General features: G+C 45.4%; 1 protein-coding gene and 1 pseudogene across 1 annotated transcript; both read right to left on the reverse strand.

The window, feature by feature from the left end:
- Positions 1–1162: 1162 nt before the first annotated feature.
- LOC117837221 (hexose carrier protein HEX6-like) lies at positions 1163–5087 on the reverse strand (annotated as a pseudogene).
- Positions 5088–6485: 1398 nt separating this feature from the next.
- Positions 6486–9220, reverse strand: LOC117836614 (hexose carrier protein HEX6). Its single transcript, XM_034716081.2, has 3 exons — positions 8973–9220; positions 7987–8306; positions 6486–7720 (listed from the first exon to the last, which is right to left on the reverse strand). The coding sequence occupies exons 1-3, from the start codon at positions 9106–9108 to the stop codon at positions 6629–6631; spliced, it is 1548 nt and encodes a 515-aa protein (XP_034571972.1). The 5' UTR covers positions 9109–9220; the 3' UTR covers positions 6486–6628.
- Positions 9221–15940: the final 6720 nt, after the last annotated feature.

Here is a 15940-nt window from a genome sequence, read left to right on the forward strand (position 1 = left end):
GCGGTGGTGGGAGATCCGGCGGGCGGACAGCCGGACGAGCGGTGGCAGGAGATCCGGCAGGTAGAGAAGGGCACGCAAGTGCAACATGCGAAGGAAAAAAAGAAACCCTAAGGCAGATTGAGAAGAAACCTAACCCTAGTTTGGCTCTGTACCATGTTAGGAATAGCACTTGTGTTCATAATAGGGGCACTAGATCCAAATATGTACAGCTACAGGAAGGGGGAAATATACAAAAGGAAAAATAGCAACAGTACATATACACTATTAACAACCGACAACGACAACAGAGTGGTCAATTGTTATATTTATTTGTGGTCAATTGTTATATTTATTTACATCAGCTAAGTACAATCTATATATTTCCCTTGCGGGTTTGATCTAATACACTCTAAGCAAGGAGGAGTCAGGAGTCTAGGTCACAGCTAGGAGCCATATAATCTCTTTTTCTTTACTGAAGTGACTTTATCAGTAATGTGTGTTTGTCATCGTGCTGATCAGTCATGTCAGCATCATCGGCATATTAGGTAATTCTTCCTTCTACAACTGAACAGAAAAGAAAATTACGACAGGTCTGTCAACATTCCTGTTATATGGCCTGGTTTGGTTCACTTGCTTAAATTTAAGCACCCGTCACATCGAATGTTTAGATACAATTTAGGAGTATTAAACGTAGACTATTTACAAAACCGATTACATAAGTGTAGGCTAAACGGCGAGACGAATCTATTAAGCCTAATTAGTCCATGATTTGACAATGTGTTGCTACAGTAAACATTTGCTAATGATGGATTAATTAGGCAGCCTCAACTTATGTAATGAGTTTTGTAAATAGTCTACATTTAATACTCCTAATTAGTATCTAAACATTGATGTGACACTTGCTTAAAAATAAGCAAAGGGAACCAAACGGGCCCATAATGTTTCTAGATTCTCACCATTTGAAACAGTCAGGTATAGGAACTGACAAGGACAACCGACTAGTAAATTACTCTAGTTACATACAGCCATACACTTACATATGCTAAGGCCTTGTTTAGTTGGCCAATATGGGAGGTGCAAAATTGTTGTGCCAGCACTGTAGCACACTGTAGCGTTTCGTTTGTATTTGTGAATTATTGTCCAAATATTGACTAATTAGGCTCAAAAGATTCATCTCGCAAAGTACAACAAAACTGTGCAATTAGTTTTTAATTTCATCTACATTTAGTAGTCCATACATGTACCGCAAGTTTGATGTGATGGGGAATCTTCTTTTTGCATAGTATCAAAGTTGGGAGTTTGGGGATAACTAAATCACAATCCCATACTATATTTTCTTTGCAGCTTGGATTAAATGCACTCCAATTCAGAAGAGCACTACAAGCCTGGCAGGGCTGTTTTCCCTGATTCTGCTTGTTTGTTGTCCACTTCCTCCCCTACAATCTTCTTCCAGAATCAGTGCCTCCTCCAGACCTGCTCCATCTTCTCCATGGGCAGCTTCTTTGTTTCCGGTAAGAACAGATAAACAAAAAGTGTCATCAAGCAGATCCACCCACCGAAGATGAAGAACGTTGCCGAGTTGATGCTACAGAGAACCTCAAGAAAAGTCTGGCCGATCACGAATGCCATCAAGAAAACCACAGCAACAACAATGCTCTGTCCGGTGGACCTGATCTCCAGTGGGCAAACCTCAGCAGGGACCAAGAATGTGAGAGGGCCCCCATGACCACGCAAAGCCTGCAACGAACACACACATTATGATCAACACTAGGTATGCATACTCATTGTCCATGTCCTCATAGTCCTTGAACTTTGCAGCCAGGATTGCACCAACAGTGAACTGAGAGAGGATCATCTGCACACCCCCTACAATGAAGAGCTTCCTGCGCCCAAACCTGTCGACCACCATCATCGCTATGATGTTGGCACATGTTGCGCATAGGCGTGTCACCACCGAGGAGAAGAGGGACGCCGTCTCCTTGAGACCGATTGTCCCGAACATGACCGGCGCATAGAAGTTCATCACATTGATCCCAGTAACCTGATTGAAGAATGGGACCAGAAGTGCTATCACAAGCTGTGGCCTGTACTTTCTCTTGCATATTTTTCCGAATGGATACTTTATTGTCCTTGAGAGGTTACTAGCAGATACCAAGTCATCAAGCTCCTTTTGGACTGAGGTTGTTCCACGCAGCTTCTGGAGCAGGATCCTTGCCTTGTCAGTGTCACCATCACGTTGGATTATGAAGCTTGGTGTCTCAGGGAGGAAGATTGTGCCGATGGTTAGGAATGCAGCAGGGAGGGCAGCCATGGATAGGGATATCCTCCATCCCCATCCTGCTGTAATTTTTATGACAAAATAGTTGAGGATGTTTGCACAGAGAATGCCAAGGCTGATGCAAAGCTCAAAGCCATTGTTGATTGCCCCACGGTATTGTGGTCGCGCCATTTCTGACAAGTACAATAGGATTGACTGCAAAGGCAATTTGCACAGTACAATATTAGTATAGTTCTGTTTGTTCACCGTGAGAAAAGGAACTATTATTATTAAATAAGAAATGCATCTAGTACAAGCTGCAGGTGAAGATATTACCTCTAATGCAAAAATACAAAATGAAACTATGCTTGATCACCCTTGTGCTCTTTAAAAATATTTGATTATAGGACAGTACTATTAAGCTATTGTTGCATTAATACTTTTCATCTCCCTTTCTCTTGCACAAAGTGAATTTCTGAATATCCAATGTTTTTCTACTAGCTAATCTACTTATTATCCAGTAAATATAACTAGAAAGTTGAAACTAGGAGTTAAAATGGCAATCTCACTTTTACTTTCCAGCAGTGTTGTATCTCCACCTGATACATATCACTTTATCTCCAAAATTTAAAGGTTCTACATTCTTTAGAAAGCAACGAGTTTGTAAGAATGCGTACAAAGATGGGCACTTGTCAGATTATGGTTAATGGATCAATCCATCAACAACGATGACACTTATGTCATCGTAAGCCAAACATGTCGCTGCTCAACTATGGCAGTCAATCGTTGCCAACTTGGGAGCTGGAACAAATTACACCCACAAAAACCCTTTGTCTTTTGTCACTCAGTCCAACTCAATGAAAGACTTGACCTGTCTACGAAAGGTTGCATTTCAAGTCTGACACTGTTTTCATAACCACACATTATTTTTTGAGTTCATGCAAGATATACATGCACAGTTCCAGGCCCGTACATTATACGGTGCAAACGGCGCGACAGCGCCGGGCCTGCTAGATTGAAGGGCTGCCTAATGAGCAGTTAATCACCACCTAAGTGCTGGCTGACCTCTTTCCACGTTCTTCTTCCATGTTCCAAAGCCCACATGCGCTTCTTCCATGTCCCAAAGCCCACAGCCCAGAGCCAACAGAGGAACGTCGATAAGATTCACTCTTTACTCATTTAGCATGAAATGCTTATGCTAGTTTTTAGTATTGCAAAACATATGGAGTTATATAATGAAATATGAAATCTAAATATGTTTTGGTTATTCATATTTTTTAATATAGGATCTCATTTTGTATTTCGCACCAGGCCTCCAAAATTTTGGTACGGGCCTGCACAGTTCATTTATGTTTCTAATATACTAGAAAAGTTGCCTGACACGAAGTTGTACTGATTTCTTGAGCTATATAACATGTCGTAAACAATTCAAAGTCTCTTTTACTTATATTGCACGCGCTTGACCACATGCAGTGCCTCTGTTTCCTTCAAATCTGAATTATTCTTCAAGTCTGCCAAAAGAAGTACTGCACTACTGATTTATGATTTCTTGAACTATACATGCGCCATATCACATGATAATAAATTGTTCAAGCATAATTTACCTGATTAGTGAATCCCAGACCAATTCCCAGTAGAATTCGGTTAAGGATCAGCATGGGGACATTTACAGCTGCACTGCCGAACACTGATCCGGTGACGAAGACGGTGCCGCCGATGAGCATCGACACACGGCGGCCATACCTCCTTGTGATGGACGCTGCAACCATAGTTGAGACAAGGCCAGCAACGTACAGGGAGGACGTGAACAAGGTCAGGAGCTGGCTGTTGAACTCGCAGTAGTGGCTCACTTTGACGGTACACCTCCGGGAAGAACCTCTTCAGGAATGAGTCCATTGAGGTGACACCACCTATCAGACACACGAGCCTTAGGTGATTTCACGAAAAATTAAATTATTTGGAATCCATGCATAGAATCGTTGACATTATGAAACATTCACCAATTCAATTGACTGGACAAATTAGGAACTGCTTGATGTTGCCAGGTCCTGCAGTTCTAGAAAGGCAATGCTAGTATGCTACCTTCTCTGCTCGACTGAAACCTATAGACATTTCCAACTGAAAATAGTGTGCGATAAGGATTCTGGGATGGTGATGACCAATGAGGGGCGGATTGTGATCCGAATACTTTTTTTCTATGAAGCCTTCTCGAGCTCTCGTCCATTTTTACTCCATATAAAAAGGGCATTGTCTCGTGTTCATCCACAGCGATGAATGCAGTAGGAGCTTGTTGTTGGTGGCAACTGGCCAAACCAAGCTGAAGAAGTGGAGTGTAGCCGCAACTGGCCAAACGCAACGGCATGCCGAACCATCAGTTTCGGCCCATGCATCTTTCAGGCCCAATCACCAAAATCAATCACCAAATCCTCTGCATCTTCCTGATCGACTAACGGCACTACCAAATCGCGTGCAGGTACAGAAATAGTCACGCGGAAAGTACGAACCGGAGATGCCGAGGTCGTAGCCGAAGAGGACGCCGCCGCTTCCCGCGACGACGCAGGAGAGCACCACGAACGGCGTCACGCGGCCGTACCCTTCCCCGCTGTCCGCCGGAGCGCCCTCCACGAACGCCCCGATCGCCATCTCCTCTCGTCCTGCTCTATCTCCTATCGCCCGCCACCACCACCATCCATCTTTCAGCTTCTCCTCGGCAGGCGGCGGCGTGGAGTGTAGCGGCTAATATTGGCGACTGGCGCTACTCGTTTTCGGGCTGGTGCTGACGTGTCCACACTCGCCGCCTCCGGCCGCTGCCCCGCTTCGAGTAACTCCAGTCCGCTTTGACGGCATGACTTCTCTTGTTTCTTGTTTGCGATTTTTTTTTGGCGAAAGTTTCTTGATTGTGATCGGAGTAACTAACAGGGAAAAAAGGGAAAAGAATAAAAAAGTATACGTATAAGGACCCACTTGCCAGTAGCTTACCTCCCCGACTTTTTTGGTTTTTAGTTTTTTTTTTAAGATTCTCACACCTGACGGAAATATTTCAAAATCTAGACTTTTAGCTTGGCGCCATCCACACTGGCGCCAAGCTTACACATCTCGACACCAGAGGATTTGGCGCCAAGATCGTTGCGCTGTCGGTGACATGGGTGCTGACATAGTAGGGGGCTTGGCGCCAACGTCAATGGCGCCATGCTTGACGCCGTAGATCTTGACGCCAAGCTTGGCGTCGTAGCGTTTCGAATGAAATATGTATAATTATTCCGAGGAGCGCACCACACACTACGATTCAGCTGGTTAGGACGTGCGCATCTTATCCCAAAGGTCTAGGTTCGAACCCTGGGGTAACAGCTCGACGCCAAGATCTATGACACCAAGCTTGGCGCAATCGACGCTGGCGTCAAGCCCCCTACCATGTCAGCACCCACGTCACAGACGGCGCAACGACCTTAGCGTCAAACCCTCTTACGCTTGGTGCCAGCATGGATGGCGCTAAATTAAGGGTACAAATTTTGAAATGGTTCCGCAGGTTGAGAATCTTTAAAAAAAAAATCGGTTACCTCCCCTTTTCTTTTGAGATTTCAGTAGCTTCTGTTATCATGGGCCTTTTTTCGGGTGTGGTTCATAACTGAGCCGAATAAACATGTGGATTATCTCACTCATTAGCTGGGCCAAGCCCAAACTGAAAACAGGACCAAAAAGGTGATTGGGCCGGGCAGGCAGTAGGCACCAATCCAATCCAATCGTCAGATCCGATCCTCCGCGCCGTCTCCGCTGCCGCACTGCCGGCGAGATGGACTTGCCGGCGTGCTGCGGGCACTGCCTGGAGCGGAACAGGGCCGATCCTACCCTGCAGCTCTGTCCATCTCAGCCCTCCCAGCCCCGCTCCTCGTATCCTCCGCCCACATCTCCATATCCGACCCAACTTCAGGGACCACTCCATCTCCATGCAGCTAGCGGAGGTAATATCTAGAGCTTTGTGCGCACTTCCGACTGCGAAAAGTATGGGATATGCCAAGATTGTTTGGCTAGCAAGATCAATAATTCCGCATCGCAGATCTGTCATGTTTTCCCTGAACTGAAGCGGCTCTTATCACCAGAACATATTTGTCTCCGTGTTCATCAATGATTTCAGGATAGTCAGCATATTAGCTAGTTTTTCATTTTGTACAGCTGAACATGAAATATATGGCAGGACTACTACTTTCTTTGCTTTTACGGTTTGGAAATTGGAATGGCCAGCTATAGGAAGTTGAACTGAAAACGGCAATAGACCAGCCAAGTACAGTAGTTAGATACAATAAATATACCGTGCAGTTACATCTGGTAACTAAAATCATATATACTGTGTTTCCTTTGCAGGCTTGATCTAACACAGCTCAATTCAGGAAAACACTAGGAACTCGACAAAGCTATTGTCCCTGCTTGTTTCTTTTCCTCTTGTTCTTCCCTCACAATCTTCTTCCAGAACCAGTGCCTCCTCCAGACATGCTTTACCTGCTCCATGGGCAACCTTTTTGTCTCCGGAAGGAACATATAAACAAATAGAGTCATCAAGCAGATCCATGCACCAAAGACAAAGAACGTCGCGGACTTGATGCGACAGAGGATCGCAAGAAATGTCTGGCTGATCACAAATGTCATCAAGAAAGTCACAGCAACTACAATGCTCTGCCCTGCTGATCTAATCTCAAGTGGACAAACCTCAGAAGGGATCAAGAATGTGAGAGGCCCCCAAGACCATCCATAGCCTGCAACAAACACAGACATTATGATCAACACTAGGTATGCATAGTCCTTGTCCATTTCCTCATGGTCCTTAAACTTTGCAGCTAGAATTGCGCCCACAGTGAACTGCGACAAGATCATCTGGATATTGCCTACGAGGAGAAGCTTCCTGCGCCCACTCCTGTCAACCAGGATAATGGCTACAATGTTCGCAAATGTTGCACAGAGGCGTGTGACCAGCGAAGAGAGGAGGGATGCGTTCTCCTTGAGACCTATTGTCCTGAACATAACTGGAGCATAAAAGTTTATCACATTGATCCCAGTGACCTGATTGAAGAAAGGGATCAGCAGTGCTATCACCAATTGTGGCCTGTACTTCCTCTTGAATATATTTCTGAATGGATACCCGGTTGTCCTTGAGAGATTGCTAGCAGAGACTAAGTCATCAAGCTCCTTCTGGACCGATTCCGTTCCACGCAGCTTTTGCAGAAGAACCCTTGCCTTGTCGGCATCACCATCATGCTGTATTATGAAGCTTGGTGTCTCAGGGAGGAAGATTGCACCCATGGTCAGGAATGCAGCAGGGAGTGCAGCCATGGACAGAGATATCCTCCAGCCCCACCCTGCTTTAATTTTCACAACGAAATAGTTGAGGATGTTTGCACAGAGAATTCCAAGGCTGAGGCAAAGTTCAAAGCCATTGTTGATTGCCCCACGGTATTGAGGTGGCGCCATTTCTGACAGGTACAATGGGATTGACTGCAAATGTAATTTTCATAGAAAGATATTAGGTTATTAGTACATTCCTGTCATGAAGTTGCTGTTCCTATTTCCTGAACAAAAAGACCATGATTTGTACAATTAAAAGCTTTGTTACTTAAACTGTATGTGGTTGATTAAGAGAGTGCCTTGATTTCCTTCAAGTCAAAAGTATTCTACACGTCTGCCAAAATTACTATAACTGATTTATGATTTCTTGAACTATATATGTGCTATACTAATTTCAGTACTCCTTACAAGGTTACCTGGTTAGTGAATCCGAGACCTATTCCGAGTAAAATTCGGTTGAGGAGCAGCATAGGAACATTAACAGCTGCACCACCGAACACTGATCCTGCGATGAAGAAGGCGCCGCCAATCAGCATTGATGCTCGGCGACCAAACTTCCTTGTGATGGATGATGCAACCAGAGTAGCCACAAGGCCAGCTATGTACAGGGACGACGTGAACAGGGTGAGGAGCTCGCTGTTGAACTGGCAGTAGTGACTCACTTTGCTGTCCTGCTTCTGGCGGTACACCTCCGGGAAGAACCTCTTCAGGAAGGAGTTCATTGAGGTAACACCACCTGTTACACACACAAAGAAGCTCGTGGCATGAATTTTAAGGAAAATTTGGGATACACGCATAGAATTTAGGATATTGTCAATTGTTCACCAATTCTATGAAAAAAAAATCCTGTGAATTGTTTCCACCGTTTTGTCATGCAAAAAGAAGAAATGACAGATATTGGCAAGTTTCTCTGGTCCACTTCAGCTGATAGACATGTCCAACTTTAAGCAATTTTTCATGAACACAAGTTTGCAAAACTTGTACCATATTAGCTAGATGATCATACACTAAAGCCACATTTCATAGGCCTCAAGCGCCTAGCACTACTGCTTATAAAATAACCTGCACTAGTACTACTTTCCTCCTTGAAACCTTTTCTTTCCATGTGCTAAAGTGAACGAAAAAGGAAACAACGGAAAGCACTCAGAGGAGAAGGGTATTATCTTCTCAGAGATGAAATGCACTAGACCATAGGAGCAGCAAAGTTGGCAAGCAATATTGGTGAAGAAGAAAGCCTTAACTGAAACAGACTTCGTACGTCGGCTTGCCGGCCCCGTATCCCCGACCGAGCCATCTCAATTAATCAAACAATCTTTCATCTCGATTTACTACTGATGGCAGTACCGAATCATCGTTTCAGATAAACACAGTAGAAGTAAATATGGCAACGACCGGGACGAACCGGAGATGCCGAGGTCGTAGCCGAAGAGGAAGCCGCCGCAGCAGGCGGGGACGCACGACAGCACCAGGAACGGCGTCACGCGGCCGCCGTACTCCACCCGGCCGGCCGCCGGAGCAGCAGCATCCTCGATCTCCATCGATTGATCCCTCACGGCTGCTGCTCTAGCTCCTCCTGCCCCTCTAGGCCTCTAGTCGCCGGCAGGTTGGTGGCTTCGTGAGCTGGTTTATTGACCGAAGCGCCGCACTGGCTCTCGTACTAGGGTCTGTACGGTTGCTTATTATAAGCAACTTAGCTTATTGTAGTTGCTTATTTTTAGCTCTAGGTGTTTGGTTTGGATTGCTTATCTACATTAAATGAGGCTCTAGGTGTTTGGTTTGGATTGCTTATCTACATTAAATGAGGCTGTTATTGACATATTTGCCCTTAATAAGTACATGCCATCCCATTTCAATATACCTCTAATAATTACCCTGACCCTTGGCGCCAGATGAAGTTGGCGCCAGGAGCTGCCTGGCCCTTAGCGCCAGATGCAGTTGGCGCCAATTACAGTATGTATGTTGGCTGCCACGGTGCTGGAAGCCAGCATCCTGTTTTTCTTTGGAATTTTCTTTGGCTGCCACGGTGCCGGGAGACAAATTTTTTATTCAAATCAAATGTTGTTCAACATTCTACAAATAACATCGTTACAAAGCAATAAAGCTACGATCTATTGAACAGTCCATCGGCAATCCAATCCCTAAATTGGTTCATGTCCTGATCTTCGTCCCCGTGTTGACTAGTATCCGCATTGTTTTGTGACGACGATGCGTCCGAAGGCGCCACATAGCATTCATCATGATCCGCCCTCTCAATGTCCACATCAGCAAGTGCACTCTCTCTAATGAAGTTATGAATTGCCATGCAAGCGATAATTATGTTGCTTTGCTTTGCCATTGGATATGCCGGTAAATCACGCAAAATACACCATTTGTTTTTCAAAACTACAAAAGACCTCTCAATCACATTCCTAAGTGATGAATGGGCATAATTGAAAAGCTCTTTTTTACCTCTTGGGAGTGGTCCTTGTCGAAACTCTGGGATATGATATTTCGTACCTTTGTATGGTGAAAGATAACTCGGTCTGTTTGGGTACCCAGAGTCCACCAGATAAAATTTTCATGCACAATCATTTATTTTTGTGTTATATTCAACCCATGGATAGCTATTGTGACAAGTATTGGATCATAGAATAGGGAAGCACCTTCAGACGGATGAGGAAACTTATCGCCATACTTGATCAATTCTTTGAAGACTCTCATGTCATGCACCGATCTAGGCCATCCGGCGACAACAAAAGTAAATCTCATGTCGAAATCACATATTGCTAATACATTTTGGCTGGTGTACCCATATCGTCCCGTATGTTGGACAACCTTGTCCACTCGCACAACAACAGGCACATGTGTTCCATCTATTGCTCCAATGCAATTATCAAAGTAGGGGAGGACCGTGGTGATTACAGTCTATGATGCACGGTACTAAATGTTGGGTCCAATGGTCTAATGATATCACCTGCTAGCTTGCAAACACTATGCAATACTTTCTCAAACTTTCTACTGCATGTTTCAATTGACCTAACAAAACGATCCTCAGCTTACCTCATGCTTTGAGGGGCACCACAAATCCACACAAACATAGCTAAAGACTCTACTGATGTCATCCTCCTTGTTGACTTTAACCCATAAGATTGGACTAGGATATTGTGTAGCCTATCAAACACATCCCTACTCATCTTGAACATGTTATAGCAAGATGTCCTATTTTCTAGTTTAGTAATAACCCATTCATAACCAGTTTGGTTTGCAACCTATATTTAGCTTTGTCTAGGTATGTGTTGTAATAATACATACCGACAGCTGCACAAATAGTAGCAAGTGCCCTCCTCCTCCTCTTCCGTCTTTTCAGCCACTCTTCATCGGAATCAGACGACGATGAAGAGTGATCAGTAGGAATCTGTACAAACAAAATAAAAATGATCAGACTTCATGAACACAAATCACAAATAACTAAAATGGCTCACAAATACAACACATGACGCATAAATATTATCATAAATATAACAGATGCCACACAAATGGGATGATAAATATAACAGACGTCACAAGTCTGATGGGTTCACAAAATAAAATTGCTCACGTTCACAAAACAAGATAGTTCAAATACTTCAAACATTATTTTTGGTTCCTCTCAAGCAATTTCAATCTAAGTGGTCAGTAGCTTGACTTGTTCCTGATGCACTTCATTTTCAGCCATGTCAACCTAGCTTCATTTGTGTTAATGTTGGAAAAACCAGTTCGGTTGTATCTTGTGGCAAACAACTCAGTGGCCATGAAAAATTCTTCTGTACCATCTGATGCTCCACATTCCCTTGCCATGTTGATGCTTTGTTCTATCTCATAATCTTCCCTTTCCTGAATTTTCCATCTTTCTTGCATCTCCATCTCCTTTTTCCTTCCTCCTGTATTCCATCTCCATCTCCTTTTGCTTTCTCCTTACTTCCATCTCCATTTCCCTCTGCTTCATCTTTAACTCCATCTTAACTCTTATTGTGTTTGAGTCTTCAGAGCTGTCAGCTTGCATGGTGTGGACAAGACCCTTGAATATGTGTAGGAACTAATTTTTCCCCTTCTTTGGCGGACTAGATGATGTATCTTTTGTGCTAGAACTCCTCTTGCGACTGCTATTACTCAATGGGCTTGCATAGACATCAGTTCCATCTTTCTCAAGGTCAAGATCATCTTCTGGTACATCAGTTCCATCTTTCTCAAGGTCAAGATCATCTTCTGGTACATCTCCAGCTACAGTCGACGAATTCCCATCCACAACCACCTTCTGGTACATCTCCTGTAAGTCATCAATATAGTGTGGCATATATCTTGAAAATATCATGCACTCTGAACTCTGTAATACAAAAGAAAATAGCAATTAAGATCTTTCACAAACATATAACCTTATACTGAAATTTCTTCAGGAAACCAGAATACCTTAATGTTATCTTTCCACCACTGCTCGTCAGCTATAATGGCACCATTTTCTTTTCTACCTAATCCTGAATGTGACATTGCAAACTTATAGAATTCATAAAGTTTCTTGCATTGTGTCCATCTATTTCTGAATTGTTTGGGGGCATGGTTCAGGTTTGTCCTTTCTTTGAATTTTTGTACAATTTCTTTGTAACTCTTTGTATTCATCTTCCCACCTGGGCAATTTCCTAGCCTCATTTGCTCGACATATAGTTCACAAAAGATACCGGTGTTTTTTGCGCTCCAATTTACCTTGTCATACTTGTTCTAACACATAACATGGGAAGATAAATATAGCTCAAATTGTTCTTTTCTAACACACATGACCATGGAAAGGTAGCTAAGATAAGAATGTGTTGACGCCAGATTTTGACACGTGTAAAATCGACATTAGGAGAAGAAAAGATCGGAAGATGCGGCGAGATACAAGGGCGACGATTGGAAATCGGCCGATTGCTGCTACAGTCAAGGATCGGCCAATTGATGCTACAGTCGAGGATCGGCCGATTGATCCTTGGAGTTCCGCCTCGCCCGACCCCTAAGGCTTGGGATCGGACGCGCCCGACCCTCTAAGGGAGGATCTCCGCCTCGCCCAACCCCTGGGGTTTGGGATCGGACGCGCCCGACCCTCCAAGGGAGGATCTCCGCCTCGCCCGACCCCTAAGGCTTGGGATCGGACGCGCCCGACCCTCCAAAGGAGGATCTCCGCCTCGCCCGACCCCTGGGTTTGGGATCGGACGCGCCCGACCCTCCAAAGGAGGATCTCCGCCTCGCCCGACCCCTGAGGTTTGGGATCGGACGCGCCCGACCCTCTAAAGGAGGATCTCCGCCTTGTCCGACCTTAGTCCTCAGGGTCGGGATAAGTCTGAGCCCTCGATGTATGGGTCCTGATCGGTTACCCCCTTGCCAGAGAGGTAATCGGCCGATTAGGAGGTTAAGAATAGTTGGGCCGATGTGGACTTAAAAAAGATTATGAAGATGAAGAAGGAGTCAGCCCATGAAGCGCGTGAAAATAGTACAAATCATACTCGTAAATATTCGTTTTCCGTTTAAACTTAGGGATAGAGTTCTAGTCGGATAGGAAGTTGTTTGTACGGGGCTATAAATAGCCACCCTTATGGATCTGTAATCATACAATCAACTCAATACAACAAATTACTTTTTCCTCGTACTTACTTTCGAGCAGGCGACTTCGCCAATACTTTTCTTCTTTTCACGAGTTCGTACGGGTTGGCGGGGCTGCATCAACTTGACCTCCGGCCGATCTTGTAAGTTCCGTTTATCGAGTAATTTCTAAGCTTTAGCTTCGGGCGCATCGCTGTTGTTTCGTTTAGATTTATTCACCAGTTATCGATACTTACTAGAATTCTAGGTTTTACCTGTTGTTCTAGTTTTATCACCAGTTATCCAGCTAGGAATCGATACTCTCGGCTTTTTCTTGTACTTTGCTGTTTAATTTACCTATTTCATGCATAGCCGATTAGATCTATTCCTAGTGTTGCTACTGTAGCGTTGTTTAGATTACTCTAGTAGTTTTCTTCATAAACGTTGCCTGGTAATCGGTTGCATCATAGCCGATTTCCTTATTACTGCAAATCGGCCGATTCGCTGATAAGCTTTCTCAAGATCGGAACCTTAGCCGATCGCAACCCCTGGAAACTGACACGTTTATTTCCTTGCCAATCAACAGGTCAGATTGGCTGGCACGCCGCGCGAGCCGCACCAGGGCGATCACTCGAATAGGAGCTAAGCAGATTCTCCCGGGTCGTGTGTCCGACGCTGGGAATTCGATCAGTGATTTCTAGCGCCAACACACTTTTGGCACGCCCGGTGGGACAAATACAACCGCCACCATGTCGAAAGCTGCTGAAGTCTCCGAAGATAACGTCATCGAAGTGACAGAGGCAGATCTCAGGGACGACCAGAAGGAAGAACTAGAGAGGCAGACAGCATACTACCGGAAGGCATGCCTGCAGTCCTTCAGTCGCACCAGGAGCGGGGAGACTATCAAAAAGACTCCGTTTCCAACTCCCCGCCAGATCACAATCACCGAGGACTCGGACAAGATGTCAAAGATGGTTCAGTAGTCCGTTTATCAAGCTTTCATCGATCAATCCCCGGTGCTTGCGAATACGGTGTACAATGCCGTCATCAGCTCCTTGGCTAGCGGAGTATCTCAAGGGTACAAGGGACCGGCATATGCTCCGCCGATTACACCAAACAAGAGTTATCCGAATTCGGCTTCTCAGCCGATCCAATTTCCAGTTGGGGGTTCAGGCGCTTCCTCATCATCGATCCCTATGGGGTTTACTGGCACGCAACACCTCCAGCCACATCCCGTTCAGTTGTCCTCTGCGCAGTTTCCTCCGGTTAATCCAGCGCCTTGGGGGGCACCACCAGCGACGGCCGTTCAGGATCAATCGGCCAATCAGGGAAGCCCCCAATTCCAGGCATCTTTCCAGGCAGCCACTCGACCAACTATGCCGCCGTACCAGCCTGTCGCACCAGAGATGGGCAAAGCAGCAGAGCTCGTACTATATGATGAAACGAGTGGCTCATTCAAGCAGCCGACCCTGAATACGCAGCCGGCTATAACACATCAAATGCCACATACTTTCACTCAGCATCAAGTCATCCCGCCGCCGATATACCAGCACGTACCAGTCCCTCAGCCGACGGTTTACCACCAACAGCCGGACTGGTCGGCACGTATAGCAGAGGTGATTCAGGAACAATTCGGCTTGAAGCCGAAGGCGCAGACCTAAACCTATAGGACACCGTACCCGTCTACGTACGACTTACTGCCATTTCCCCATCGGTATAAAGTTCCTAACTTCACCAAATTTTCGGGGCTGGACGACACCTCAACCGTCGAACACGTGAACAGATTCAGCATCCAATGCGGAGAGGCAGCGGCGCAAGATGCTCTACGGGTGCGACTTTTCTCGTCATCCTTGTCTAGGTCGGCTTTCCAGTGGTTCACAACCTTACCGCCCAACTCGATAATTACATGGGCTGATCTGGAGAGGCAGTTTCATAAATACTTCTTCGTCGGGGTACACGAGATGAAGCTGTCCGATTTGACCAGCCTCAGGCAGAGAAGCGACGAGCCGATATCCTCATATGTGCAGAGGTTTCGGGAAATCAGAAACAAATGCTATTCTCTAGCTCTGACTGATGCACAGCTGGCTGACATAGCCTTTCAAGGTCTCCTGCCTCACATCAAAGAAAAGTACGCCTCGCAGGAGTTTGAGAGCTTGAGCCAAATCGTCCACCGATTCCGGTCAAGAGGTACGTTCTTTCGATCCACGGAGAAACTTCCAGAAGAAGGTGGCATACTTAGAAGAGGTTGAGGCCGAAGAAGATGCAGAAATCGGTCTTGCAGAATGGGTTAAAGGGAAGAAGCTGATATCATGTCCGTTCGGCAAGAAGGAGCCAGAGACGTTCGGCTTTGACACATCAAAGGCCGATAAAATCTTCGACCTCCTCCTCCAGGAAGGACAGATCAAGCTCTCGCCATACCATACTATTTCTTCTGCCGAACAGCTGAAGAAGATGAAATATTGCAAGTGGCACAACGCTACCTCCCATGACACTAATGAGTGCAAAATCTTCCGGCAGCAGATACAAACGGCCATTGAGCAGGGGCAGACTTAAATTTGAAGTGCCAACAAAACCAGCCAAGCCGATGAAGATCGATCAGCACCCCTTCCCCACCAACATGGTTGACACAGGAAAGAACTCGCTCCAAACCAAGGTGCTGACATCCGAATCGGCTAAAAAGAGTGGCACCGTAGATCCCAGAAATTAAGCGGCGCCTGAAGACGTCAAGGGGAAGCGGCGGATGGAGGACGATGATGGCGGATCAGGAGAACCACGCATTACTTCCCAATTCCTGCTCAACAA

This window comes from Setaria viridis, chromosome 9, assembly GCF_005286985.2.
Source record: "Setaria viridis chromosome 9, Setaria_viridis_v4.0, whole genome shotgun sequence".
NCBI classification, from domain to species: Eukaryota; Viridiplantae; Streptophyta; class Magnoliopsida; order Poales; family Poaceae; genus Setaria; species Setaria viridis.